Source organism: Mustela nivalis, assembly GCF_964662115.1.
Source record: "Mustela nivalis genome assembly, chromosome: 2".
In the NCBI taxonomy this organism is placed as follows: domain Eukaryota; kingdom Metazoa; phylum Chordata; class Mammalia; order Carnivora; family Mustelidae; genus Mustela; species Mustela nivalis.
The window spans coordinates 99,423,618-99,439,250 of record NC_139021.1 but is presented as its reverse complement, the minus strand read 5'-3'; the positions used below and the strand labels follow the sequence as shown (position 1 = coordinate 99,439,250).

Sequence of the window (15,633 nt, the reverse complement as noted above, 5' to 3'; positions counted from 1 at the left end):
GCCCCTGCAGTCCTGACTTAGGATTCTGCATCTTCAGCTCAAACTCACTTCCAAGTGCATCCTTGTCCATCTGCCTGTCTGCTGGGCATGTCCTCTTCAGTGTCCTGAGGTCACCCTCAATGCAGCCTGCCCCATGGGAACTCGTCGCACACACCTGCAAACCCCACTTTCACTTCTGGAGCCTGGTGAGTGGCATGGCGCCATCCCCCTGACCATGGGTCCAGACCCTTCCTCCCCACCTTCCCAACCTAGTTTCATCCCCTGTGTGCTTCCATCCCGGTACTGGCTTCCTCTCACCTCCCACCTCATCTCTCCACTAGAGCACCCAGTGCACACGGTGAGTCTCTCATCTAGACTCATGGAGCTTCCAATCTGGTCTGTTGCTTATCTCCTTCACCTCTGGTACATTCTGCACAGTAGATTGAAGTGACCTTTCTGAAATGTAAAAGCAATCTTATTACCTCTCTGCTTAAATACCCTTCAATTGATTATAACTGCCTGCTTGATACAAGTCTCACCTCCTCAGAATAGCATTTGAGACCCTCTGTGATCTGACCCCTGCACTCCCAGGCTCCAGGAACAAAGAAGTATGCAGTTTTTAGACCATGCCAGGCATGTGTGAACTTTGTCTACCTTCGCACATGCTGTTCCTCTGCCTGGTGGGCTCCTAGTCACCTTCCCAGGCTCACATTGAGTATGGAGCCTTCCCACTTTCCTCCTTACCTCCCTGCCCACCCCAAGAAGGATCCACCCTCTCCTTTTGGCCCCTCTACCCTTCACAGACTTCTGTGGTGGCACCCGGAATCTCTGATTGCTTATGCTGCCATGAGATGTGTCTCCTGCACAAAATAGAGGTGACGATCATGTTTGAGTCACTCCCTCATTTCTTCATGCCTGACTCAGTAAGGGTCAAATAAATGAATGGTGGGTGATCAACTTGAGGTTCTCATCCTATTTTCCCCACTAATTAGCTATTTAATGGCTTTGGAGAAATAAACTCCACTGAAAAGTGGAGAAATTGAGATGGTTATAGGTTATGAACATGGTTCATAATGAACCATGTTATAGGTTATGAACCCATGTTCATGAGAACATGGGTTCTCAACCCATGTTTCCATCACCCTAAGATGAATTTCTTTCACCCAGCTGTGAAACACCATGCCATTCTCAGGTGTTTCCTTACAGGTCTTACAAAGAGCAAAACATATGTGATGCTTTGTAGAAACCATCAGAGACCGATAGCCACAAATCTTGGGTTCATGGGATACTGGGTTGAATAGTGTCCTCCCCATTCCTACTAGAATGGGGAGAACATCACATGTCGTTTTATCTGGAAGTAGGGTCTTTGAAAATGTAATTAGTTAAGATGAGGTCGTACTGGCTTAGGGAAGGCCTTGTATCCGGTACATGGTTGGTGCCCTTGTAAGAAAAGGATGGGACACAGAAACAAGAAGAGGGGGTTGTATAGATGGAAGTGATGTATGTACACACAAGGATGCCAAGGATTGCTGGGAGCCCCCAGACCAGGAAAAGGAGAGGAAAGATCGTCTCCCTGTTATCTTCAAAAAGAACATGGCCTTGCATGGCCCTAATGGTCTTGACTTCAAACTTCTAGGCTCAAGAACTGTGAGAATAAATAATAGGAGGTTTCAAGCCACACCAAGTGTGCAGTGATTTGTTACCGCCGTGCTCGAAAGCCAAAACACTGGCCCAACCATGTCACCTCCCAACTGCTTCTTCTTCCTCGGGGCAGTGACCTGCCCATTTCAGTAGAGTCGCCCTGAGAAAAAATGAAAATACCTGTTTCCTATACTATAAGGCGCCACACGCAGGACATGGGTCTTACTTCTTAAATATCTTCACTCTGGTCAACGGCATGGTCCAGTGTGCGCAATGAATATTTGTCTTATCCAGCAGGCAGAGAAAGAATTAACTACATATACTCTAGGAAGGCTGATATAAAAGCAGCAGAACACTCAGACTTTTTTTTTTTAAAGATTTTATTTATTTATTTGACAGAGAGAGATCACAAGTAGGCAGAGAGGCAGGCAGAGAGAGAGAGGAGGAAGCAGGCTCCCCGCTGAGCAGAGAGCCCGATGCGGGACTCGATCCCAGGACCCTAAGATCATGACCTGAGCCGAAGGCAGTGGCTTAACCCACTGAGCCACCCAGGCGCCCCAACACTCAGACTTTTTAATGCCGTTGCCGCCGAATAAAATTCTGGGGCTCTATCTGCCAGGCCAAAGAAACAGAGGATGTCTGGAGCAGCCACGTACATGAGAGAGTGGGAAGCCTTAAGGGTCCCAGAGAAGATGGTCCTGGGTTCTCTCTCTCTTGTTGCGTCTGCACTAACTTGTCAAATGTCCTTCAATATAACAACTGTCTGCCAACCTTCTCTAATTTTCTTGACCTTAATCAGGGACAGATAAGGCAGGCAGTCACCTGGGGACTGGTGACCAGTGTGCTCCAACTTTGTTCAGACCCAGAGCGATCTTCTAAGAATCCGCTTGTCCCTCAGGTGCATTACAGTCTGTGCTGCACAGAAATCTCCTTATCCCTGCGCTGGTTTAACCTCGGGGTGATGCGCTGCTATCGAATCGGGCAGATGCTATCAGGCAATCAAGATGTAAATTGAATAATGGAAACCGAGATTGTAAAATGCATCAGGCTCAACTATCACAGTGTTTACATTGCAATGTGGTTCAAGCCGGAGTGGGGATGCCCCTGGCCTTGTCCTGACCGAGGGGAACGAGAGAACCGCCTTCCCATGCAGCCTGGTGTGACAGCTCCTAATTCTCTGCTCAGGGGTCAGGATGTTTGGGTCTACCCTGGCATGACTGTGAGAAAAAAACAAAATTCTTCTTGGGATGCTAAAGTACCGTTTTCTGCTTCTACATGTAGAGAAAGTCTGTGCCTTTGCTAGTAGAGTGGTTATGACTTTTCCAGTGAAATATCCCTCCCCCTTATTTTGAAGCTCCATTATGGGCGGAGTGGGGGAGGGCACTCTGACATGTTGACTTGATGCATAAAATCTTTGTGGCAATTCAAAAACAATGTATCTTCAATAAATGATTGCTGTGAACCCTAGGAGAACCTCTCCTCAGCTTTTATGCCCAAAGCAGTGGCACCTTGAGGCCCTAGCACCTAACGGGATTTTAGGGTGAAAATAGTGACATTCTTAATATTTATACTTGTAGCACCCTTAACCTGTGGGAATTGGACCAAAGAGCAAAGCTGCGGGCTGGGTACCCTGCAGTATTGGAAATGGTGACTCAGGACCAAAGTGTGGCTAGGGACTCAGGGCTGTGTGTTGGGCTCTCTCTCCAGTGACCTCTTTCCTGGGGGCATGTGGGATCTGGTAGGTGCACCTTCCCAGTCTGTGCCCAAGACTATTAAGCCCCTAGAAGTGAACATGGCTTCATAAGGTGGAATTCTTACTATAATTAATGCCTCATATTTGGTTTTCCAAATAGAATTTCTTAAAATTACTGTAGCCTTTGTGTCAAGATTTAGAAGTATTTTCAAGCTTTTATCATGAATGGATATTGAATTTTGTTGAATGCTTTTTCTGCAACCATTAAGATGATCTATGATTTTAATCTGTCATGTTGGTAATGTAGTGTATCACACACTGATTTACAAATAATTGAACCATCTTTGCATGCCTGAAATAAATCCCACTTGGTCTTAGTGAATGATCTTTTTAATGTATTACTGAATTTGGTTTGCTAATATTTTGTTGAGGATTTTTGCATTTATGTTCATCAGAGATACTGGCTCATAATATTCTCTCTCTCTCTCCTTTTTGGCTTGGTTTTGATGTCAGGTTAAGGCTGACCTCATAGAATGAATTTGCAAGTTTTCCTTCCTCTTCTTCTTCTTTTTTTAAAGTACTTTGGGAAGAAAAGGTCCTAACTCTTCTTTGAGCATTTGGTAGGATTCACCTGAAGCCATCAGGTCCTGTACATTTGTTTGCTGGGAGTTTCGATGACCAATTCAGTTTCATTAGTAGTAATCAGTTCGTTCAGATTTTCTGTTTCTTCCTGATTCAGTCCTGGAAGATTGTATATTTCAAGGAATTCATCTATTTCTTCTAGGTTGTTGGTGTATAATTTTTTATGTTGGTGTATAAGTAGTCTCTTACAATTCTTTGTATTTCCATGATGCCAGTTGTAACTTCTCTTTCTGATTTTATTTATTTGCGTCCTCTCTTTTCTTCTTAATGAATCTGGCTACAGGTTTATCAATTGTGCTTATCTTTTCAAAGATCCAGCTCTTGGTTTTGTTGATCTTTTCTATTGGTTTTTGTTTGTTGGTTTTAGTCTCTATGTCATTTATTTCTGCTCTGATCTCCATTTCTTTCCTTCTACTGAGTGACTTTGGGATTTTTTTCTAGTTTTTTTGTAGTTCCTTGAGGTATAAGTTAGATAGTTTATTTCATATTTTTCTTGCTTTTCTATAAACTTACTGTAAGGACTGCTTATCTATATCCCAAAGGTTTTGGAATACTGTGTTCTCATTTTCACTTATCTCAAGGCATTTTTTTCAATTTTCTTCTTGACTTCTTCATTGGCCCATTGGTTGTCTTGTAGCATGTTGTTTAGCCTCCATGAGTCCGTGTTTTTCCAGGCCTTTTTTCTCGTAATGAAATCTTAGCATGGTGACCAGAAAAGATGCTTGAAATGATTTCAATCTTCTTAAAAGTTGAGACTTGTTTTGTTGCCTAACATGATCTATTCTGGAGAATGTTCCATGTGGACTTGAATGTATATTCTGCTTTTTGGGAATGGAATGTTCTGTATATATCTGTTAAGTTCATATGGTCTAATGTGTCTTTCAAAGCCACTGATTTCTGTATTGATTTTCTGGGTGGACAGTCTACCCATTGATGTAAGTGGGTGTTGAAATCCCCTACTGTCATTGTATTACTGTCAATTTCTCCCCTTATGTCTGTTAACATTTGCTTTATGTATTTAGGCGCTTCCATGTTGGGTGCATAGATATTTACAATTGTTATATCCTCTTGTTGGATTGATCACTTTATCATTACCTAATGTTGTTCTTCGTCTTTTGCTCAGTCTTAATTTTGAAGTCCATTTTGTGTGACAGAAATATTGCTACTCTAGCCTTTTTTCATTTCCAGGGCATGAAATACCTTTTTATATTTCTTCACCTTCAGGCTGCATGTGTCTTTAGATATGAAGTGAGTCTCTTGTAGGTAACATATAGATGAGACTTGGGTTTTTTATTCATTCATTCACTCTGTGTCCTTTTTTTTTTAAGATTTTATTTATTTATTTGAGAGAGAGAGAGATAGTGAGAGAAAGCATGAGAAGGGAGAAGGTCAGAGGGAGAAGCAGACTCCCCATGGAGGTGGGAGCCCAATGTGGGACTCGATCCCAGGACTCCGGGATCATGATCTGAGCCAAGGGCAGTTGCTTAACCAACTGAGCTACCGAGGCACCCCACCCCATGTTTTTTAATTGGAGCATTTAGTGCATGTACATTCAAGGTAATTTAAAGTAAAGTAAGGTAATTGTTGATTCTTGTTGCCAATTTTTGCCTTGTTTTCCGGTTGTTTTTGTAGATCTTCTCTGTTCCTCTCCTCTTCTCTTGCTCTCTTCTCTACTGATTTGATGACTTTCTTTAGTCTTACACTCAGATTCCTTTTTCTTTACTTTTTGTGTAACTAGTATAGATTGTTAGTTTGTGGTTACTATGAGGTTCATATGTTCACTGTATGGAGATATAGCAGTCTGTTTCAAGTTGATGGTTGCTTAAATTCCAACACATTCTAAAAGCTTTACGTTTTTATGCTCCACTCCATGTTTTATATATTTGACATCATATTTTACATCTTCTTATTTTTCACTTTTTCCTTCATAATTTTTTTAACTTCTGGTTATAACCTTTTCTTTTGTGCTTAAAGAAATACTTTTTGACATTTTTTATAAGGCCATTTTACTGGTGATGAACTCTTTAACTTCTGTTTGTCTGAGAACTGCTCTCTCCTTCAGTTCTGAATGATGATCTTGCCAGGTAGAGTATGTTTAGTTGCAGGTATTTTTCCCTTCAACACTTTGAAGATATCTTGCTGTTTCCTCCGGCCTGCAAAGTTTCTGCTGGAAAATCACCTGATAGATTCCTGAGGTTTCCTTCATACATACCGTTTTATTTTCTTATACTGCCATTTAGGTGGAAGGAGGGCAAGAAAAAATGCTACTTATCAGCATATCCATTCCCAGAGACAGTTCCCACAGATCCCTATCCCATTGGCACATGCCCTAAAATTAATCAAAAAGTCTCCTTCACATATAACCCAGGCACTTTTAAAAGTGCTAGTAGAGTGAATGAGATTAACAGCAGAGTCTTGGTTTCCTGTAGCACTCAGCTCCCCCAGATTTAAGCTCTGCTGAATTTTAAGGCCGGATATATTGAGGGCTTGTCTTCCTGGAGGTGCAGATTCCCAGGGCAGGGACTGCCCTACGTGGGGTGTGAACTCCTTGCTCCTTGCTCCTCAGGGAAGACCTCTGGGCCTGCTTGTGGGTTACCAGTGTGGGGTGTGGGTCGTGATCAGACCCTGTCCCTGCCCCACTTGCCCTTCTCGATGTGACTTTTTCTTCATGTCTTTAGCTGTGGAAGGTCTGTTCTATCAATCTTAAGGTAATCCCCTGAGGGAGTTGCTCTACGTGTAGCTGCAGCCTTGGTGTGTCCACAGGCAGAGGTAAGCTCGGGATCTTCCCACTCCGCCGTCTTCCTCTCAGTTATGTCATTATGAGAAAAGGAGAGAATGGGTTCAGCCCCAAGTATCACACCATTACCATTACTTACTCACCTTCTCCCCTCAGACACTGAGCTCTGTGAGGGCAGGCAAGTCTCCTTCCTCTTTGTGGCTTCAGAATCACTCACAGAAACCAACATAGACCTTCAGGACAAGTCACATTCTGTGGTTAGGGAACTAAGAACTGCGTGCTCCCATCATTCACCAGCACGACTGCTTGAACAACGTGCAGCACCCCCCACCCGACTGTAAGCTCTCTGAGAATAGAGACTATGATTTTGGTTCCTTAAGGCCCAGCACCACACCATCAGCAGATATGAAGGACTCGAGGGCATTACACTTCACAACTGGGAGCTGAATTAGCTCTATGTAAGCATGAAACAGGAGAAGTCGTGGAGGGAGAATCAGCGCCATTGTTGTGACACCCCCGTTAGGTCTCTCGTGCCTACATGAGTCACAGTTATCAGCACATGGACAGTGGTCCTGTCCTGGGTTCATCCTGGGGACGCAGACATTAGTAAAACCAGCTTCTACCTTTGAGAGCCTCCCAGCCAGCTGGTGGTCCCACGGTGGATCTTTCTAGGCCTTCACAATGAGACCACAGCATTTTGTGTACAGATGAGCATGGTTTTTTTCTGTTTGGGGGGGAAGAAACGCTTCTGAAAACATCATGGCAGCATATTCACTGCTGGTAAGAAACAGCTTCTTTTTTTTTTTTTTTTTAAAGATTTTATTTATTCATTTGACAGAGAGAAATCACAAGTAGATGGAGAGGCAGGCAGAGAGAGAGAGAGAGAGAGGGAAGCAGGCTCCCCGCCGAGCAGAGAGCCCGATGCGGGACTCGATCCCAGGACCCTGAGATCATGACCTGAGCCGAAGGTAGCGGCTTAACCCACTGAGCCACCCAGGTGCCCAAGAAACAGCTTCTTTTAGCAGCAGATCAAGGAGGCCGGTCAGGAGCCAAGTTCCAGTCGGCGCCAAACATGTGTCTCACTTTGAGAAACAGCATCGATCCTGGGAAGGTGTCTCAAGCTTCTTCTGGGCCCGAGGCAGCTTGGTAGGCTGATTTCTGAAACACTCCGCAAGTGCCGGGTGGAAAATGCTCTGCAGATGCCAAGGGGACGAGAGGAAGTTCTCGTCCTTTCCTAACGTCTGTTCTCTCCGAGCCACCGGAGCCACGGACTCAGCTGAAGGAAGGTGGGGAGGTGGGCTGGGAGTGCGGGTAACACAAGGGTCCGGAGAACAGCGACTCTCCCATTCCCACCTCTGACTCCCACATCTCCAATAAAGCCTCTTCACCCTGGCCCCGGGTCCCTGATACAGAGGCCCTAGGCCCCTCTCTCCAGCACGGAACCCGCCCCACTCTAACTTACACATGAATCACTCGGGTTAAAATGCGGATTCGGTTCCCAAGCTCTGGGGGGGGGACCCAGTTCTGTATCTCTAACAACCTCCCTGGCTGCAGAGGCCGGTCCGGCCCAAGCCCACCTGGATCTATCAAATTGAGAATCTGAGATTCACGTGAATCACATGCACACCTGAGCTTGACAAGCAGCAGTGTCGACACAGACCAGAGCTGTGTCTTTTCAGATGTGCCTCGCACACTGGCAGTACCTGGGAAGTCAGAAGTTCTTCATCCGCAGAGTCCCTGACTTTAAAGAAGCCTTAAAGCCACACGATCGAGTGTGACTTCCGTGGTCTGGGGTGTGACCCGCACTTCTCATCTTTAAGTGGCCCCAGGTGATTCAGGGCACAGCAAAGTCTCAGAACCAACAGACTTGGGCAGTGGTTTGAGAACTCGAGGTGTCAGAATCCCCGGAGAGCCCGCAAAGGGCACAGAGGTTCTGGGTCATTGCAGTGGGATAGAGCCAGGCCTGGGGTTACTGAGCTCCAGGGTTGTGCTGACAGCAGCCAGTTCAGGGACCACTGGGAGAGGGAGACCTTCCCCGCGATGGGCTGGGGAAGAGCAAGGGCCTGGAGAATGGTACCCAGGTGCCCTGCTCTTCTCCATCCCGCCAGCCCTTGGGGCAGCCAGACCCGCTGCAGCCACTTGTCTCACTCGCTCACCCCAACTTGTGACAAAAAAGTACGAGATGCCCCGTTCCATGAAAAGCAACAAAACAAAACCCAGGATGTTCCTGAATCAATCATTTGGGAGAGTGATGGGTTGAGTAAACAGGTTTCATCCCTGCAGGGCTCATCAGAGTCTTTACTATGCTGGTGTGCATTGTGGTCCTCCAAAGGAAGGAGCAGAAGAATGACCAACCCCTGGGACCAGGGACGCTTTTCATGGAGTCAGGCAAGAGCTTTTGCTGCACGAAGCCTCTGACCTCTAAGACAGGATGTGTCCGGGGACAAAATACATAATCTGCTTCATAAAGCAAACATCGGCCCTCTGTGTATTGTTCTGGTTCTCACCTGGCTTTTCTCATCCTGTTTATGGCATTTGTTGTAGGACATTTGCAGGAACTGTGATGCGACACCCGCTCAGAGGAATGTCTGTCTGCCTTCCTTTTAAGGATCAAGACAGTGAGAGTAGAGAGCATTCCCCTGAGCACACCTGACTTCAGAACAGATTAGAGGGATGCCTGGGGGGCTCAGTCAGTGAACCGTCTGCCTTCAGCTCAGATCATGACCTCAGGGTCCTGGGATTGAGTCCCACATCAGGCTCCCAGCTCAGTGGGGAGTCTGCTTCTCCCATTCTCTCTCCTTGTGCTCTCTCTCACTCACTCTTTCTCTCAGATAGATAAATAAGTAAAATCTTAAGGGAAAAAAAAAAAAGGAATGAAGATTAGATAACTGAAGGAAGCAAAGGGCAGGGTGTGGAGGGGACTTGGGTTAGTCTGGCGGCTTGTTCCCCAGCCTCCCACGCACACTCCCTTCCCCAGGGGTTCATGTCTGTCCAGAGGATGGGCAGGGAAGACTCCTGGAGCCTGGCTTTAAAGTCATCTGCCTAGGGTGCCTGGGTGGCTCAGTGGGTTAAGCTGCTGCCTTCAGCTCAGGTCATGATCTCAGGGTCCTGGGATCGAGTCCCACGTCGGGCTCTCTGCTCAGCGGGGAGCCTGCTTCCTCCTCTCTCTGCCTGCCTTTCTGCCTACTTGTGATCTCTCTGTCAAATAAATAAATAAAATCTTAAAAATAAATAAATAAATAAATAAAGTCATCTGCCTAGGGGGCAGAGTTTAGGCTCTGCCCCTATAGGACAGCAGGCCTCCTCTCAAGGACTTTTCTGTCTGTCTGTCTGTCTGTCTCTCTATCTCCCATTGGAAGATGGAGTGAGGGAAACTCGCAGCGGGGAAGTGCTGTACCCTCCGCAGTGGGCTGGGAAAAATGCACTGAGCAGGACTACACACATCCTTCCCCGTAGTCCAGCCCGTTGCTGGCCAAACTTTATTTTTGCTGCAGGGCCCCTGGGATCTCTGGGACATGGATGTTCTAGGGTGAGGTGTAGATGACCCCCCACGGGGACGTGCCTGTTGTCCAAGGTTTGGCCTCTCCAGCGGAGGGAGGCAACAAGTTCTTTGTCCGCAGAGTCCCTGACTTTAAAGAAGACTTAAAGCCACCCAGTCGAGTCACCTCTTCTGTGCTGAACGTCCTTCGGTTGGAATCAGCTTATTTCTAATAAGCACAGGAATAACCGTGGTTATCTCTGGGAAGAGGCCTTATCGTTGTTTTTTATTTCCTTTGATGTAATTTTCTCTCTCTTCACCTTTTTCTACAATCGGCCTCACTTTCTGTAATAAGGAAAGACCTCTAAACTGTTTGGTGGAGGTTGGCTGGAAGCGGGGTGGTGGGGGGGTGCTGGGGGAGGCCTCCCCACGTCCAGGCCAGGGAGGGCAAGGGCGGCCTGTGGCCCCGAGATGCTCCCACTCTGCGGTGTCAGACTGGGACTCCCCTTCCTGCCTGGGGCTACCCCCTCCCATGTGGTCTGCCAGCGGAGGCCGTGGGGAGGCGGGCGGTTCGGGGGACACCGGCTTCGCTGCACCTGCTGACCCAACCCTGCTTGCACTTTCAGGTGAGCCTCCAGGCGGGAGCCCCGAACCAACCTCTCCTCTGACGACCGCCAGCCCGTCCCTGCCCAGGCCTGTCGCTGTGCTGCCTCTCAGCCGGTGAGGAAGTGGCGTGTCCCGTCTGAGCACGGCCCGCTAGGAGCGCAGCTGTCTTTGGCAGCAGTGCCTGTGGGGGCCTGCGGGGAGGCAGGGCATGCAAGGTCCTTAATGTGGGGCCGCGTCCTCCCACTGTCACTTTCTTCTAGCGATTGTCCCCATCCTGTCTCCCTCTCCACCTGCCACAGCAGAGGGCTAGCCCTTATGAAGCCTGTTCATGGCATTAGAATGTGAATGGACGTGCCCCCGTTGGGGGACATGGGGTGGGGACTCAAACCGTCTCCATGGGCATGCGCCTTATGCTGCCCATCGCCTCCTGCCAGACCCTGAGCTGTGCACTGTAGGACGCAGCCCGAGAGACTCTCCCTGTGAAACCTGTCTGTGGGGGAGGGGGTTCCTGTGTACCCAAAATGAAAGGACTCCCTGACGGGAGCAGTGACAGGGCCTCTGTCCCTTGCATTCGGCTCATTTTCCCATCTGCCTCGTCTTCTCTGAAGCCAACAGCTGAGCTGGTCCTTCTCCAGGAGGCTGCGTGCCCATTGGCTTTGTTCATCTCCACTTTGTCTCTACTCCTGTTTCTCTTTTCGGGTCCATGTGGACCCACATACACACAGGCATGTGGAGAGCATCCATCAGTTCTCATGCAGGAACGGGGTCTGGATAGCCTCGAAAGGGCAGTTGTTACCCAGGTGGACACTAAGAGCAGCCTGGACTGGCGGGGAGGGAGGGCGTCACGGGCGCCCCTGTGGTTTGTCTCTAAGAGACTCAGCTGCCACCAGCTCCACTTGGCAGAAGCACCGGCTGGTCTCCCCGGGTTTTGTTGCCTCCCACAGGGGAAGCCCCTGGCATCTCAGTCCCAAGCAAGACAAAGTTCAAGTTCACTTGACAGGTGAGTCTGTCCTGGGAGAACAGGATAGACCAGGGGGCAGGGGAAAAACTCTAATCTTGCCCCAAACACCTTACGAGGTCCAGGAGAGGCAGCACGCTGGGAGCCACACCAGGGAATCGCTTCCTTCCACTTCCACGAAGCGGCTCAATTAGATCAAGTTATTTAATCTCCCTAAATAGGTCTCCTCATGTAAAAAGTAAGGGGATTGGGCCTGGACCTCTATGTTCCCTTCCAGTAGTATCTGGGGATTCGTTCAGAGCCGCACTATTCAATGTCTGGTCCACGGACCAGCAGCAGCCGGAAGTCGGGTAGAAATGCACACACTTGGACCAACCCCAACACGCTCCATCAAAACCTGCATTTTAGCAAGATCCCCAGAGATTCATACCGCCACCAAATCTTCTAAAGGACTTCCTTAGTGTTCTGAAGATGCATGGAACCAAGGTGACCTGACGAACAAAAGGAACAAAAGAGGACACGTGATCTGGAACCGGCTGCCATTCTCCGCCTATGGTCCATGCCGGAGTCACTCAGGAGCTTGTGAACTGCAGTCCAGGTGTGGGTGGCAGGGGTGGGGGGCGGTTATCACAGTCTAGGTCCTGAGTACATGTGCTGCTGTGAGGAAGCTTACTGGCCTCTTGGAGGGAGACCATGAATGTAAGGACATGAAACCATAAGGGTCACGGAGGACAACATGAGGAACAACATCCTGTGAGAGGGTCTGACAGGACCGACGGGCCACAGAGCAGACAGAGGAGATGGAACGGAACAGGCTTGTCATCCTGTGTCCCAGGAAGGGAGCGCTCTGGCCTTACTTTTTGCAGCTCCACCAGGAGTTACGTCGGGGTCCTCTGTGGGCATCTGCCATTGTCCCTTTTTTCTCAAGAGTGGAAATGAAGGGGAGTGAGGGTTTTCTGTTTTCTTGTCTCTTTGTTTGAAGGTCACAGAAAAGACATAAATATATTTCTCTATGTTGAGGAGAGGGCACCCAGGGACACCAGCATTCCAGGAGAAAGAGGGGTGAGTGAGAGTGCAGACCCTGAGGAGGGACAGGCCACCACATATGCAGTGTCAGCCTTAGATGAAGAGGGGCTTCCAGCCGCAGGACGGGGCCTCAGCTGCGAAGAATAGTTTTTCACAGCGTTGAGGCTCAGAGGCAGAATGTCCAAGGTCCATCCGGCTTGGGGCTCTGGGCAGGTGGTCCCATGTGTCTTCTGTCTTTGTCCTGGGTCATTCTCCAGGGGCCAGTATGGCAAGACCCAGTCAGTGCAGCCAGAGATGGGGTTTCTCCTCTTGTGCCCCAACAAGGAAGGAAAACAAGGGGTGACCGGGACCAGGAGTGGGATGGCGGCTGGCCTCGAGGACCCGGGAAGGCCGCCTGTGTGTCATGGGCACCAGTGCTGGTACATGGGGGCTTTCTGCAGTGGCATCTTGAAGCCCTTCCCTGGGAGGATGTTGGATTTACATGGCAGGAAAGACACAACTCTTGGGAGGGAGTGACCATTGGTTGGATCGTCTGCTAGGTGACTGTGACACTAGTTGACCCTAGGGACGTGGTGCTTTGTGGCTGAAGAAGAGTAAGGGGGTGAGCAAGGAAGGCTCAGAGGTGACACTGGAGATGTGGACACCCCTGGTCTGGAGGGGACACAGAGGACATGGCAGGGTAAGAGTCCATGCGTCCCTGGTGCTGGAGAGCCGGCCCCACCCCCGCCCCCGCCAGCTTATCCTATGTTTGGGATGCGAGAACCCAGACTCGGCTCAGTGGGATCTTCCCCAATATTAAGCCTTCAGCCAGAGCTCTTCCGTGCTGCAGAGTGGGGTATGTTGACAATGTGCGCCTCTTCATCAACGGGGAAGAACGGGACACTAACTGGGTGGGATCGGTGTGCTCCATGCGGCTAGCCTGGGGCTGGGGGAGGGTGAGGGCCTCTCCCTGTCTGTGCGGCCCCAGTTCTGCGGGTAGAAGTTCTTGTGCAGACGCGCCACGCCCTCGTACACACTCCCATCCCCACCCCCGCACACTCTTGGTGCAGAGACCTCCTCCCTGCCCCCTCCCCCGGCCCTGGCCCTTCCCCTGTGTCTTCATTCTTCTCTCCTGCTGACCCTGGCCGCAGCTGCCCTCTCCTCAGCCGTGCCTGTGCCCCTCTTCGGTGACCTCCGTAACTCCTAAAAGCCCAAAGTCAGGAGGAAGGAGGATGAGCTCTGGAATGGGAAGGGAGATTCAGGATCTGAAGACAATGATTGTCGGATCCTTTTTGGCGTGCATCAGGCTGGAGAGGGCTGGAAACCCTGTGTGTGTCTCCTCCTTCCTTTTTTGTGGGCACACAGGCACACAGATACACATGAACACACACATCCGTGGGGGCACAGCCACACACGCACACACAGGCCCAGGGCAGGCACTCGGGCTTGGGGACACGCACAGGGACACGCACCGACCTGAAACCGTGGAGAAACGCCAGCATGTCTCTCCACGGTGGGGTGCGGATGGCTGTTCGCTGGGTCCCCAAGCCCCTGCTACTCCTGATTCTCCTCTTCTTCTTGAGTAGAAGTTCCCAAGCAAGACAAGAACACACACTTGTCAAACTCTGATTGAGGCAGCTGCTCTGTATCTTATAACAAGAGACTTCTACTTTTTGAAAAGTCGCCCGAGGACACATGAAATGGCCGCCATGCCCCACGTGGACCAGAGTTAGCACAAATGTGCCGAACCCTCAGCACGTGCCGTGTGCGCCGCCATGCTGGCCAGGCCTCTTCACACCTCGCTCTGTGCCTTTGGAAGCTCCCTGTGTGGCCCATCTTCAGCTCTCAGACCCCTTCCACGTAAAACTACTTGATCATTAGCTGGGGCACCTGAATCCACGGCATCTTTGTGGAAATGGATGCGGGAACCGATGCTTGCTTGTGGAACAGTGAGCATTGTAGAGGTTTCTTCGTAGTCGTGTGGCATCATTCCAAATCCGATCGGGGGAATTTCTTCCTTCTTCTAGAAAAAACAAATCTATGCTGGGGATAGGGGTGTGTGTATGTATGTGTGTTAATGCTTAAAAACAAACTGCCAGTACAGAGTCTGTAAGGTTTTTGGAATGAGAGCAAATTAAAATTAATAATAAAGCAGTTGTTTCCAGGGGAAACAGGTACTTACTTAGAGCCAGAGGCCCACATGAAACCGTGGAAAGAACCCGTGGCTGGGCTTCCCAGCTTTGAGTTTGGGTTCAGGATCCACAGAGTTTGGCCGTGAGCACTTTAGCTGTTGGCTTGCAAAACCTCCCTGAAGTTTGCACTTCTTTACTTACAAAACAGAATTTAGTTTGTTCGTATGTGTGTTACTTAGTATGTTTTGCCAACCTTCAGGGCTGCTAGAAGCGTAAATGAACAAATGTGTAAGAAAATGATTTATTACCAACAAAGTACTGCACAAAAGTTAATGTGTTACTTACGGTCATGGGAGTACTAAAGCAACGCTGGGACCATATGGTCCACCCACCATTGAGACCATCTTGACAATCGAGTGTCTCACTCCCATCACTCTAGAGAAGCATGTCTTTCCCTTGTTGAGGGAGGGTTTTCTCACCAATGCTCCCCGGCTGGGACAGAGAAGCTGTAGGTGGTGGGAGAGGGGAGAACGGCGAGGAGGGTCAGCCTCTTCCAACCCGTCAACTTCGCTTCTTTCAGGGGCAGCAGAATGAAAGAAGTCATGTCCAACAACAGCACCACTAGCATCTCGCAAGCCAGGAAGGCTGTAGAGCAGCTCAAGATGGAAGCCTGTATGGACAGGGTCAAGGTAAGCCCGCGCCAGCCAGCCTTCCGCGCTGGCCAGAACCCAGCTCCCAGCATTCCTCCCACTTCCCTGTGAG

General features: G+C 49.2%; 1 protein-coding gene across 3 annotated transcripts in view; it reads left to right on the top strand.

The window, feature by feature from the left end:
• Window positions 1–15,633, top strand: part of GNG4 (G protein subunit gamma 4) — a 63,874-nt gene that overhangs the window by 21,814 nt on the left and 26,427 nt on the right. For 2 of the 3 annotated variants that reach the window (XM_082720769.1, XM_082720770.1), the window contains exons 2-3: window positions 10,797–10,890; window positions 15,452–15,560. In XM_082720769.1, coding sequence (XP_082576895.1) covers window positions 15,462–15,560 — 99 coding nt within the window. In that variant the 5' untranslated portion in view covers window positions 10,797–10,890; window positions 15,452–15,461. The remainder of the gene's footprint in view (window positions 1–10,796; window positions 10,891–15,451; window positions 15,561–15,633) is intronic. The other variant, XM_082720768.1, reaches the window with a different exon arrangement.